The sequence below is a fragment of the Hypanus sabinus genome, chromosome 10 (genome assembly GCF_030144855.1).
Source record: "Hypanus sabinus isolate sHypSab1 chromosome 10, sHypSab1.hap1, whole genome shotgun sequence".
In the NCBI taxonomy this organism is placed as follows: domain Eukaryota; kingdom Metazoa; phylum Chordata; class Chondrichthyes; order Myliobatiformes; family Dasyatidae; genus Hypanus; species Hypanus sabinus.
In genome coordinates, this window is record NC_082715.1 from 45,069,472 (window position 1) to 45,084,059 (window position 14,588).

The 14,588-nt window shown below is 39.1% G+C and overlaps 1 protein-coding gene across 5 annotated transcripts in view; it reads right to left on the bottom strand.

Annotated features, from left to right (window-relative positions):
- Nucleotides 1-803: 803 nt before the first annotated feature.
- LOC132400629 (pumilio homolog 2-like) overlaps nt 804-14,588 on the bottom strand; it is a 139,499-nt gene continuing 125,714 nt past the window's right edge. For all 5 annotated transcript variants that reach the window (XM_059981792.1, XM_059981789.1, XM_059981790.1 and 2 more), the window contains 4 exons: nt 8,447-8,572; nt 7,034-7,155; nt 6,537-6,729; nt 804-3,521 (listed from right to left, as the gene is read on the bottom strand). In XM_059981792.1, coding sequence (XP_059837775.1) covers nt 3,390-3,521; nt 6,537-6,729; nt 7,034-7,155; nt 8,447-8,572 — 573 coding nt within the window. In that variant the 3' untranslated portion in view covers nt 804-3,389. The remainder of the gene's footprint in view (nt 3,522-6,536; nt 6,730-7,033; nt 7,156-8,446; nt 8,573-14,588) is intronic.

Genomic DNA, 14,588 nt, shown 5'->3' on the forward strand with positions numbered 1-14,588 from the left:
AAATTTCTGCATAACATTGGGATGTGGAGACATCCTTTGGATGATTAATGTATTGCAATCCCTTTAAACTATTGAACACAAAATTAAGTTGTGTGGAACTTAGATCTAGTCCACACTGTGGACTGTATAGCACTTTGGAATATTTGATCTGTGAGGAACAGAAGTATTCAAATAATCATGACTTTCATCATGTGTTTGTGACAGCTCCAATAATTTATTCTATTTGCAGTGACACATAACATTATCTCCTTGTTGTGTATATCCTGAAACTATATACTGTTCTTTTTAATGTTATTTGAAATTTAGATTGCTATCGTATTTCTTACGTAGCTGAAGCTGAATTAGAAGTACTGTCTGCAGCCTACAGAACATCACTGTGGTTTATTGGTGCCATCATGATGTCACACCAGTCAATACTAGTATGCTTCAGAGCATAGGACAAGTAGGAATCAGCCTGTGCAGCACAAAGTAATGGGAGAAACCAAAAATAGATTAAGGAGTGGAAACTCAGCTGATCTAGAACTTTGTTCCTTGAATTCCACCTTCAAAACTTTTATCTGTACTAGATCTTGTCTTCCATTCATTGCCTACTACATTTGATCTGTTATATCCTGAACTACAGAATAGGGTGACTACAGAACCAGTGTGCTATTTAGGACTCAAGAACACCTCCATAATCATGGATTGCACATTCTTTCCCATAGAAAATCATATACTACTTGGTGGCTCATGGACCCTCATTCTTAACCCTTTACACTATTGCTAGCAGATATTCAACGCAAAGTGAAACAAAAACATTTACATACGGAAAACAAAACAGGTTTAATTCATACGTTATTGACATTTTTTAATGTACAGCATATACAACAATGAACGTAAGATTAATCTGTCTTACTACCAAGGAGCCAGGTGGCAGACCTTATAACAAAAAAATGGTCCATCAACTACAAGGAAATGTCAGAGCATTCTCTAGTGGTTTTGTTCATTTGATCTCAAATCTAATTAAAACTTCCTCAGCTTTTTCACCTAGACTCACATTACCCAAAACTAAAACTAGAGCACAATCCTCACAAAGTGACCTCAATGCAGCAAATAAATAGCTGCCATGGAAACTAGGGCTGCACTTGACTGATGTTAACAAGCCTACAGGACTGTATGCACACTGTAGGCCTACAGCCAATTATCTAAACATGGCCAACATGATTTTTCCTGATGATTAATTTTTTGCAGCTCTCAAACAAGATTAAAGTCTGCAAAGCAATTGAAAAGCTAGAAAGCAAAGAGCCATAGTACACCGATATTGAAAAATACAGATGTCATAGCATGAAAAGACTTTAAACTAATAGTATAAAATAATCAAATATTAAAAATTTAACATTGAAATATGAACTAGTTTGAATAATTTAAGTTCAATGATTTTTAGTACAAATTTTTAAAAAATGACTGCACAGCCCTAATGAAAACAACTTTTATCTCTTCAATGCTAAGGACATCACATCCAAAGGCATTAAGATAAATAATTCCCAATTGTTCCAAATCCAAAAGTCATTCTGTTTATACAAAATACTGACTTTTCAAGTATCACTAAAGTACAATCACAATTCTTATCTTTCAGAAACTGAATATACAAAGCACGTTTCAAAATATTTCCAGATGCAAAGAATACAAATAACTATTAATTATATACGATTGCAATTCTGCCTGCAAAACTTCATCAGGAAATGTACATAAGGCCTCCTGTAAAATGTACATCTATATGTAGTGTTACAACCACATGTTCAAATAAAAATTTGACAATATCATACATACTTCCACTTACTCAGATTGACAATCCCAAAATACAGTACTTTTCTGTACAAAAAGGATTTCCTTTTGAGATGGAAAGTAATTTTGGTTTCCATGGTAACTGGATGCCTCGGTCTAATCTTTTCAATTTTACTATGCACAACTTTCACTGAAACAAGGAAACATTACGATTGTAAATTTTTCAAAATTTACCGTATGAACAGAATATCATTAGCTACAATTATAAACAAAACATACTGTCCTAATAGATAAAAAGCTAGTTCATCTTTTAAGCCATAGAAAGATAGTTTTTAAAAAATCACTTTTGATTTAAAGAACTTTACATTATACAACACTCTGCAAGGGAAGGGGAGCAAGTTAGTGAATGTACATTAAGATGCAAACTTTGTTTTCTGAAGGGTAAAAGACTTCTTAACATTTACAGCATCAGGTTTACAAATGTACAATTTTACAACCAAACTATGTATTACTACCAAGTTAGCCAAGCCTGTGATTAAACACTGAAATTGCAGGTTCTCTTTTGTTTACAAATTGTAAACTTACACCTATAAATTGGAAATCTACACATATACACTATGTATTTAGAAGTAAAACAAGTTTCATTATTTTTACATGCGTTATGTTGGGCTACCAAGACCAGCCTTTAATGACCCATTAATTTTCAAATCTGCACAAGATTTCTAATTTTTAAATTGAAAAAGTAAAAATAAAACTGCCACACAGTCATACACCTCCTTACATTAGTAATTTAAAAATACAAATTCCCCCAAATCTTTGCAAAATAGACTGAAAAGCCAGATTTTGATAGGGGATAAAATCAACTTTTCAGGCAATTTTTACATTTAGGTTATGCATATTACAATGATTCCTTAACTGCCACTTTGTCCAATGGTTAAATACATACGTATATACATCACTGCTATACATTGCTGAAGTAGAAAAACAGGGCAGTGTTTATCTCAAAAAATAAAACCCTATCGAGTATCGACATCTCCATAGTAAAATAAACATCAGGAGTAACATTACATATCAGCCTGTCATTTAAGCACTTCCCTGAATTACATCAAATTTCAACAAACCAAAACCATTTGTTGTGCTATTTAAATATTGGAGTCAACAAGCATTTGCTGAAGTATAATTTAACTTCATCCTGTTTTGATTATTTGATTATTTTAATTAGCATCTCCCGTAAAAGTTAAACTAATCAATTGGGCTTGAAAAGTATCTAAAACTACCTGAATTTAAAGTTAATCTAAAGAAATATAAAATTCTTTACAAAATAAAACAAATGATTTTACAAGATATAATTTACAGCATGCACAATTTTGTTCAATACAATTATGTTAAATTTATACAATCTGTACTTTACCAAGTTTTCCCACAACCTGCCAGCAAGAAGAAACCAAATGCACAGACTTGGACACGAGTTGCAATTGACTGGTAAAATATACAATTTACAATTAATTTTAAAAAATGCAACAATAAAATGTTATTTTGTCTCTCCACTATTAAGGCCTTCATTGTTTGGTACACCCAATATTTAAGTAGCACAGTTTAGTATATTTCTTGTGTAAATCAAAAACTTAGAGTATTCCATTTTGTGGTCCTCCAATTGGCCCCAGATCAGTGCTATTCTTCATGTAATACTTTTCCAGTTTGGCTAAGATGTGTTTTCCATAAGTGTATTTTCGTAAGGTTGTAATATGAGGACGAATCTGTATACAAACAAAAAACATTCAGAAGCATCTTTTAAAGTGACTCATAAAATTGATAGGCACATTCTACCTTAATAATTAGTGCCTACTATAGAATGGGATACATATAACATTAGAAGAGATGTAGCTGAAAATCCAGGCATTTCAATTGCATCTTTCAATTTGCAAATACTACTAAAAAATGTAACAAAATATACTTGCATTATTTACCAAATAAAGGCAGAGTTGTAGAGCACAAAAACAGGCCCTCTTGCCCAAATTTTTCATGCGGGCACAGATGCAACCTGTAAAGCACTGGAATAACTCAGTGGATTAGATACAATATGAGAGAAATGGGTAGTCAACATTTCAGGCTGTAGCTCTTCAAATGGACAAGAAAGTAGAAATAGCCAGTATAAAATGGTGCAAGGAAGGCAGGTGATAATTGAACCCAAGTGAGAGGGTTAGGACTTAAGACAAAGCAGCAGAATTTTGCCATTCAGTCCATCGAGCCTGCACTACAATTCCATCATGCTGATCCCAGATCCCACTCAACCTCCTTATCTGCCCTCTCACCATACCCCTTGATGCCCCGACCAATCAGGAATCTATCAACTTCTGCTTTAAATATACCAGGGACTTGTCCTCAACCGCAGTCAGTGGCAGAGCATTCCACAGATTCACCACTCTTTGGCTTAAAAAATTTCCTTCTTCCTTCTATTCTAAAGGGAAGTTTGAAGCTGTGCCTTCGAGTTCTGGATACCCCCACCAGAGGAAACATCCTTTCCATGTTCACCTTATCTAGTCCTTTCAACATTCAGTAGGTTTCAATGAGATCCCCACGCGTTCTTCTAAATTCCAGCAAGTGCAGCCCCAAAGCTGCCAAATGGTCCTCGTAGGTTAACCCCTTCATTCCCAGAATCATCCTCATGAACCCCCTCTGGACTCCCTCTAATGACAACACATCCTTTCTCAGATAAGGGGCCCAAAACGTTGACAATACTCTAAATGCAGCCTGACTAGAGTCTTATAAAGCTTCAGCGTTATCTCCTTGTTTTTATATTCCATTCCCCTTGAAATAAATGCCAACATTGCATTTGCCTTTTTTACCACAGACTCAAACTGTAATTAACCTTTTGGGAGTCTTGCATGAGGGCTCCTAAGTCTGTCTACATCCCTGATGTTTCAATTGTCTCCCTATTTAGATAATAGTTCGCACTATTGTTCCTTTTACCAAAATGCACTATCATACATTTCCCAACACTGTATTCCATCTGCCACTTTATTGCCTATTCTTCCAATTTGTCTAAGTCCTGCCTGCAATCGCATTGCTTCCCCAGCACTACCTACCCCTCCACCTATCTTTGTATCATCCGCAAACTTGGCTACAAAGCCATCAATTCCACTATTGTATTGACAAACAATGTGAAAAGTAGCAGTCCCAATATGGACCTCTCATAGGTAGGCGATAGGGTTGATAGGCACATGAGGGCAGAAATGATGCCAGAAGATTAAAGGTAATAGGTGGAAGTGCTAAAGGGTGGAATATGATAGAGGACAGTGCAGCATGGAACAACAGAGGTTGTGGTGGGGAGGGCAACTAATGGAAGGATATTGTGCTTGACAGACAGCTGGATCAGGTGAAGGGGCGAAGAGAGAAGAGTGAGAGTGAGCCAGAGATATGATATAGGAGAAAAAAGACAATTACTGGATGCGTGACCATCTGATATTCATGCTGCAAGATAGAAGATGCTGAGGTACAATCTGAGGTGTTTGTATCTTTAATTTTCATTTGGCTGCGAACTGGCAGTGGAGGAGGCTGTAGACAGGTATGTCAGTGTGTGAATGCAAAGTATAATTGAAATGGCTGGTCACTGGGAATTCCTGGCTGGCACAATTGACGGCCAGATACTTCCAAAGCCAGGACATGCTCAAATGAAAATGGTGGACAGCACTTCATGTTTCACCAGGTTGGGTAAGCTCCAACCTGGAAGAGTGATAGTCAAATTCTGAATTTCCAGTAACCATCCACCCTCAGTCCTTTTCCCTTTTTCCCCTCTCTCCTCCTGATCCAACTGGCCCCCATATGCCCATACATCCACGCTGGTTGCCCTGCCTACCTCACTGCCTTTATTCTATGCTCCACTGTCCTCTCCTTCAGCTCTGTCACTTCCATCCATCACCCAACCCCAAGCTTCTGATTTCATTCCTGCCCTCACTATCATCCCACCTCATCAGCTGGATCCACCCGACACCTTCTAGTTCTTGCTACCCCCATTCCCTCCATCTTTTCACACCCGCCATCTCCCCTTTCTTTCTAGTTTAGATGAAAGATCTCAACCTGGAAAGTTGACTCAGATGCTGCCCAACCCGCTGAGTTCCATCACTGCTTTTTGTATTGCTTCATATCCCAGCAACTTGTGCTTTTATGAGGACCCAAATGCCTTCCCAAGTTAGTTCCAAGTGCCTGCACTGGGTCCATATTCCTCTAGAGTTCAAAAGGACACAAGTTTAGACTTTGATAATCTCTGGCTTTGTTTTAATGGAATGGTGGTGCCCTACTCAGTGTTAATTACAAAACACACAGCAATGTATGTTAACATTTTGTTTCCTTGAGCAGACAGTAATAATACTTTCTGATAATCATTGATAGTCATAAAGCAGAGCACAGAGAGGAGTCACTTGGATTGAGTCTGCACTGACCATTACGCACCCATTTACACTTATCTAAGATTAATCCCGCTTTACTCTCCCCACATTCCCATCAACTTCCGTTAAGATTCTTACACAACAGGAGCAATTTACTGTGTAGTGGTTAATTAAGCTAACAACCTGCATGTCTTTGGGATGGGGGGATGTAACTGAGCTGTACATTGAAACCGAGTCTCATGCAAACTGCACACAAACAGCACCAGAGATCAGGATTGAACTAGGGTGGCACTGTACTTACATTGCTTAAATCTCTTGTGTTAATATACTATCCTTTAGTATATTAAATACTAATTTGAATTATCAAGCATATCAATAAAAATATACCTTGTGCATGATGATTTTACGCTGAGCTGGTTCTGCCACATCAATCATCTTCTGAACCACATAGTTAGCATATTGATCTTTCATCATTGTGTATAAGGCACTATGAGGACCATCATTCTGACAACAGATCTCATCGATCAATAAAGCACGTTCAGTACGAGAGGCATGAGTGACACACTTTTCCACAACATTGCTAGGGGGAAAAAAAATCATTAAAGCATGTTCAATCCACCAAACAAAAGATTTTAATTTTCAAATTTTGTTGTGCAGAGTGGTGGCACGAAGGGTCTTCAATGAAAGACAAAGATGGTTGAACTAGGATGTACTTATAATATTTAACCTACTAAAGTATTCTTACATTACATCATTTATGACTGAACGTTTCATTCAATCATCCTACTTAATGTATCTTCAAAAAGATAAAAGTATATGGGAATAGCCTCAGTCCTATTATTAGTTTCCAAGTACACATTTATGTGAAATGCAAATTTGTATACCTGGCAAACTTATGTTGACTCAGAGCAAGAACTTTCCCCCTAATTTCAGCAACAATCTTGCTCTTATCTTCAGGGCGCCCATGCTCCAAAACGTGCTGGATGACATAATTTCCATATTGATCCTATTAAAACACAATGAAGAGACTTCTGTATCAGTACATAATTCCATAAACAGTGTTTTGTTACAAGCATTTTTCCAATTGGCTGTTAAATTTTGATTCCCTCTAATGGTAAATGATATTGTAAACGCCTCAAGGGAAAATAAAAATTCCTAGTTCATAGAATTGAGTCAATTTAATTTACTGCAGCAAGTAGTAATTAGTAGAAAGTAAAATTACAAAATGCCAGAACTGTGTGCCTATTGACAAGCTTCAATTTGATAGTGTATGACAGATTAGAGGACATAAATTTAAACAAGAGAAATGGCAGATGCTGGAATTTGCAGCATAAAAACAAGTGTGGTAAGAACTCAGTGGGTTGATGTTTCTAGCTAAATCCCTTCATCTGAACTCCAGAAAATAAAAATCAAGACCCAAAACATCAACTGTCTCTTTCCCTCCTTTCCAGATGCCACCTGAACTGCTGAGGTATTTTAATTAGTTTTTTTTAAAAAATCAGTTATCCATCTCACCAGGATCATTTAGTTACATTTTTAAAAATCCGGCCAAAATTAAATATCACAAAATATATTTCAGGAAGCTGTATTCGCAACACTTCAGGATTAACTAAAGAACACCACTAAATCTCCATATTTTTCCTTCCCCCAAATCATTTCTAACATTCCCTAACTTCCTTATACTTTATTTCTCCGGAGAATCCTATTTAATGATCTTAAAAATACTTTTTCTTATGTATCTATGCAAGGAAGCTGAACCTCATTTACTATAACCTCAGTTAATAAGAAAAGCTTCATCTCAGAAATGGGCAGGTAGCAATCAGATGCAAGTATTTGTCAAAGCTGATAGTTGCAATGGATACATGTTTACACCTCATTACTTAGCTTCTGTTACTTAGATTAACTAGATTGTATCACTGAGTACCAAGCACAGATAAGTGGAATTTGCAATTAAAGACAATGAATATATGATATTAGTGCTGATGGCAAGAAATGCATGTTATATCATGGAATACACACATTTTCTTTCTTAAATGTAGATGTAATCAATTAACTATCAAATTGAAAAGAGCAACAGAACTACTTACTTAAATAGATAATTATTATAATTTAAGAAAGTGATCCGCAAAACACTGAGTTAATATTAACATCTCAGAAAAGGTCATTTTTAGCCATCTATAAATCAATGACCCTAAAAGAAGTGTCAGATCTGATATCAAAACCATGCTAATGATCTTAGAATTCCTTGTAAAAGAAGTGTAAACTTAACTGAATTCATACGTGTTAACTGATCTCACCTGCACTAATTGTTCAGTGTGCTGATGCAATTCCTCTAAGATTGGAAGAGTCTGCTCAGGTGTGCAGTGTTCCAAAATACGCTGAATAACTCGACAACCGTAAGGATGCATGGACAAGACAAATACCTAGAATAAAAGACAAAATTATTGTAAAATTCTTCCATCTTTTCTCCAACACATCAACCTTGCTATGTCAGAATCTGATAGAATAGACTTTTCTTCCAGTAAAAATATTTTTTAAATGCTTAGGTGGGAGGAGGCTGTGGGGAAAGAAAAGCAATACCAGACACCTTTTTTTCCAGAAAAACACAGTTGAAGAAATGTGAATACAGTGGATTCCATTAACTGGGACACTGGTTAATCAGGACAGCCACAAGGGACAACTCTTAAAGAACAAAAACAAATCCAGAATATACCTGGGATTTGCTTTGTTTATTTTGGACAATCACCATCATCATGTGCCATGTCATATGACATGGGTGATCATGATCTATGACTATGATCATTCTTGGCAAGTTTAGTTTTTCTCCAGAAGTGGTTTGCCATTGCCATCTTCTGGGCAGTGTCTTTACAAGACAGATGACCCCAGCTGTTATCAATGCTCTTCAGAAATTGCCCAGTGACAATGGCTGCACAACCAACTCGTGATGTGCACCAGCTGCTCATATGATCATCCACCACCTGCTTTCAATGTTTTATGTGACCCTGATCATGGAACCAAGCAGGTGCTACAACTTGCCCAAGGGTGACCTGCAGGCTAGCAGAGGGAAGAAGTGCATTATACCCACCTCTTTTGATAGAGACAGATTTCCACCCTGCCATCCATATTTGGGACAATATACTGCTTAATTGGATAGAAGACTGCTGCTGAACATTTTCTAACCAGCACCAGTTACATGCTAAGTTTTTAAATAGTGTTTGGGGTGTGTGTGTGTGTGTGGTGTGTGTGTGTGGTGTGTGTGTGTGTGTGTGTGTGTGTGTGTGTGGTGTGTGTGTGTGTGTGTGTGTGTGTGTGTGTGTGGTGTGTGTGTGTGTGTGTGTGTGTGTGTGTGTGTGGGGTGTGTGTGTGGGGTGTGTGTGTGTGTGTGTGTGTGTGTGTGTGTGTGTGTGTTCCTTCAAAACACAATGATTTTATAGACAGTTGGGAGAAATAAGCAGTAAGAAGATTAGCACTCCCAGCTAAGCCAAATGCTTATTTAAAATTTCTTATCTGAAAATAACTGTTGGCACCTGCTATAACTTTAGAGTTTCTCTACTTAATTGTGATAACCTCCACCATGGCCAGTTCGTTAAGGTGGACCAAAGCACAAATTGGTTTAACAATAGTCCTAATAATAGAAGTCAACATTACTATGAGCAAAGTTTATACAGTTTTTAAGTGCTTCCATCTGATAAAGGCTTGAACACCTCATTCAAACTGAAGATTAGATATTGCAGTCCCGATTCTGGTTTAAAAACAGGAAGTTAGATAATAAAGAGAATCAACCCAATCTTGCTCACTGTAGAGAGATCAGAAAAGGCCACAGAGGGTTGCATACTCAGCCAGCTCCATGAGCACTAGCCTCCCCAGCATAAAGGACATCTTCAAAAGGCAATACCTCAAAAAGGTGGCATTCATTATTAAGGACCCCAGAAAAAGTACAAATGATTTAGTCACAATCTTCCCATCCTTCATGGACACAGGGATAGAGTCAGAGCAGTGAAGGACTTAAATGCCGGCACTTCAGTTTAAAAAAGGGTAATGGCAATTGTCATTTTAATGTAAGAACATTTTAATTATCAAGATGTTGCTTAACCAGTAAATGCAATGTCAAGCAGCACAAGCCAGTAATGTGAAATAACTTTATCAGGGAATATTCAAACAATAATAAGTATCCGGGAAAAGTTTTGGTGATAACTGTCGAAAGTGAGCATTAGGAAAGTTAAAACAAGCTGTTAAGGAGATGAAAGTAAGTTGTATTAGAAATTGCAATGGCATTAGACTTAAAGCTCAACTTTGTGTTAGTTATGTTACCAAACTTATCAGGTGACTGCTCAGAAAAATTTCTGGAAAATGTTCATAACCAAGATTGAAAAAAAAATGGCTTCCTTTAGAAATTGATGTTGATTTCCTTAGAGCATAGGTTAAGTGAAGCATATGGTTTTGATGAAAGAAATAAGAATTAGTTTATAGTGCCCTTACTTAATATGATTGCTGAGGAATCAGCTGTTCTGCAAATAGATGGTTTGCAGTGAGGATTTCTACAAAAAAAGTGTGGCTGATTTAAGTGACTATCAAAACAAAAAATACAGGAGCAAGGGTAGAGGAAAGGTTTAACTGCGTGGCTCTTCTGAAGAGAACAACTAAAATGTAAGTGCCAAGTCAACAAGCTGAGGAAATCTGAACAGGAAAGCCTATGATATATAACACAGAGTATTTGACTTCTTTACGCATACCAATTTATTTTGTCTGTTATATCTTGGGGAGGCAGTGAGCGGTATGCTCCCACTACCTATTAAATGCTCCCAATGGCATGTGTTTCCAACAACCAAGCCCCGCTCTTGATCTTCACATGTGGCTTAGCTACTGAACCTGTCGTAACTGCTTCTATTGACAGAAGGGACAAGTGTGGGTTATTGGCACCTTAACACCTGTTGCTTGGGCAGATGGGGCTCGTAAGCCAAGTTTGGCAGCTCATCTAGGTGAAGGAAAACTCTGATCTCAAACCTCCACGGCCTTGCAGTTATACCCACTCACAGGGAAGGCCTTGGGAGTAAACCCCTGCTGGATTCCCCAAGGCAATCCTATATTGAGTTCAACTCTGACCAGCAATTCCTACAACACTGCTGGTGCCAAATGTATCGGCCTCTGCCATTCCTTTGGATTTACCAGATACATGAAGAGGGGGAGTCTGCTACATGGGCACCAGCTAGCTCTCCATATTGTACTACTCTAGTTTGCGTAACATGTAGACAGCTGGGACATAATTTCCATGGTCACCCCGGACCAACGGAGGTCTTTATTTGACATGATGAAATACAAGGAATTTTTGTATCAATTTTATTCAAATATTTAATTTCATAGATATGCATTTTTCCTCATCCCTTATGGGTGTGTGTATGTGTGTTTTTCCCTCAATCTTGGGTCCTCTACCAGAGGCCTGGGAGCTTGAGGATTCAGCTCACTATCCTTGCTGTTCCTAGTAGTGTGCTCTTCTGGAACAAGATCTCCCCTGTTGTTCCTGGGATTTGTTGGGGCTACTCCCCCACTCCAGGTGTCACAGCTCCAAGTGTTCCTATCACCACCGGAATTACTCTGGCTTTAACCTTCTACATCAGTTCTATCTGCTCTTTCTAGCCCTGGTATTTTACCAGCTCTCCTATTTTTTCTTGATGTTACTGTCATTCAGGATTGCCACATCTATTACTATGGCTTTCTTCTGTTCCTTGTCCAGTATTACTATGCCTGGTTAGTTGGCCAGTACCTGCTTATCAGTCTGTTTTTGGAAGTACCATAAGATCTTAGCTCTGTCATTCTCCTCTACCTCCTTGGTGTTTCCAATTTGGATGTGGGTGCATCCAATCCATACTCAGCGGAGACGTTCCTGTACACAATTCCTACAACTTGGTTGTGCCGTTCAGTGTATGCTGTCCCTGCATGCATCTTGCACCTTGCTACTACGTGCTGGATGGTTTCAGCGGATTCCTTGCACGGTTTGCTTGAGTCTTGTCTGGTGTGATAGACCCCTGCTTTTATTGCTCGTTCTCACCGTGTTTGTGCTGTCCCTCAACCCTGCCATTTCCACCCACTGGTAGGGCTTTCTTATATCAGCCACCTCTGATATCTAGCAATGGTACATCTTGTGCAGTTGCTTGTCTTCCCATGGCCTCTGGTCCTCTAGCTCTGCTTCACCCACTTCCTTTTCCAAATCCCCTGCCTGCTGTCTGAGGTATTACCCTAGCAGGTCATCCTTAGGGGATATCTTCCTGACATATACTCATGATTGTTTTGCATTTCTTCCAAGACTGTGGTTGACACTTCCAATTCCCCAGTCCTCCTTTATTCCAGCAGGTGCGCAGTTGCTGGATGACAGACCTTAAAATGGAATCCTCCATGTATTGTTTAAGTAGTTTCCAGGTGTTGACATCAGTGGCTTCCAGTTCATTCCTTGTCTGGCACACTACTGCAGCTGGGTATGTGATGACTGGTAAGGAAGATGTGTTGATGGCTCTGATCCTGTTCTTCCCATTCAGCTGGCTTTTTAGGACCTGTCTCACTCTTTGGAGGTACGTGGATGTTGCAGCCTTCCTTGTGTCCTCATTGTGGCTTCTGTGCACCTGCAGAATCCAAGTATTTGTAATTGTCCTATACATCTGGTATGTGGCCTTCAGGTAACTGGAATCCTTCAGTCTTGATGAGTTTTGCTTTTTTCACTACCATTCACCTGCACTTTTCCAGTCCAAATTACATCCTGATGTCTCTGCGGTATATCCTTGTCAGGTGGATTAGTGAGTCAATGTCTCTTTCATTTCTGGCATTCAGCTTGATGTCATCCATGTACACAAGGTGGCTGATGGGGTTCAAGCCTATGCAGAAAAGCAGCAGGGGATAAGTGCATCATCCTGGTATATTCCACATCTGACAGTCACTCGTGCTACTGGCTTTGAGTAAACTTCTAGTATTGTCTTCTAAAAACCCAATGAGTTCTTAATGAAGGTCCACAATGTCTTGTTGACCTTATACAGGGACAAGCATTCCAGGATCCATGTATGGACATTGAGTTGTACGCTTTCTGGCAATTGATCTAAGCTGTGGTTAGGTTGGTTTGCCTGATCTTGGGAGTCTCAAATGACTGTTTTGTCTTCCAGTTGTTGGTGCTTGGAGCCTTTTGTTCCATTACCAACCCCCTTCTGAGCTGGGATCAGGAATTAACACACTCGTTCCTTCAGCTTGGTGGCTATGATATCTGATAGGAGCTTCCATGTTGTTGAAAGGCAGGTGTTAGGCTGATCATTTGATGGTGTTGCTCCTTTGTGAGGATTCCTCATTATGAGTACTGTGCTTCCTTGAGTTAGCTAGTCAGGGTGAGAGCCTGCTTCAAGCAGCCTGTTCATTTGGGCCAAGTGTGTTTCTTCAGCCAACAGGTGTGGGATTATGTCAGGCCCTGGTGATGTCCAGTTCTTCATACTTGCTACCCGTTGCTGGACATCTATTGCTGTGATAGTGACTAGTATCTGTGTATTTGTACACAGCCTAGTATCTGTGGAATGCTCTGCCTCAGAAAGCAGTGGAGGCCAATTCTCTGGATGCTTTCAAGAAAGAGTCAGATAGAGCTCTTAAAGATAGCCGAGTCAAGGGATATGGGGAGAAGGCAGGAACGGGGTACTGACTGTGGATGATCAGCCATGATCACAGTGAATGGTGGTGCTGGCTTGAAGGGCCGAATGGTCTACTCCTGCACCTACTGTCCATTGACTAGTTCTTCCCCTGTGAGATTGCAGAGGTCTTTCAGTCACTGGTGTCATGTGATGCTTCTTTCTCCCATATACTCTTCCAGTACTTTTCAGTTGCCATTTTGGTTGGTTCAGGTACTGGGGAGTTGTTGCTCTGGGACCGTGCGAATACTTTCCCCTGCTTTTTGGAGAACAGCGCATTTATTTGCTTGTCCTCTATGTCTTTAGTGTACCTCTGTGGTCTGGTAGCCAGAGCTGTTAACTGTTGCTTAGGAGTTTCCAGGGCTTTGGCTATGGACATGCCTCTGTATATCCTAGTAGCCAAGATGAGTCTTTAGTGTTCCTACCTTTCTGCAGATCAGTTAGTCTGCTGATCTCCATCCTTGTGGTTTTCATCTTGGCTTCTAATCGTTGTCTCCAGAGGGGGTTATAACAGTACATTCCACTGTATTTCATTTTGTAGCCCAGCATTTCTAGAACTGCTGCTGTTGATACATATATCAGATTATTGGTCTTAGTTATATTGGAGGCTGCAATTATGAGCAGTGTTTCTAGCATGCGATCTGATGGAATTTTATCACTAAATCTGGGGGGGGGAGAAGATTGGTTCGTTGATTTGACTGTCACCAGTTTAGCTTTAATCTTTTCTTCGGTTGCAGCAGCCAGTGTCAATATGCCCCGAGGTGAGGTTCGATCTTGCATTTCCCAT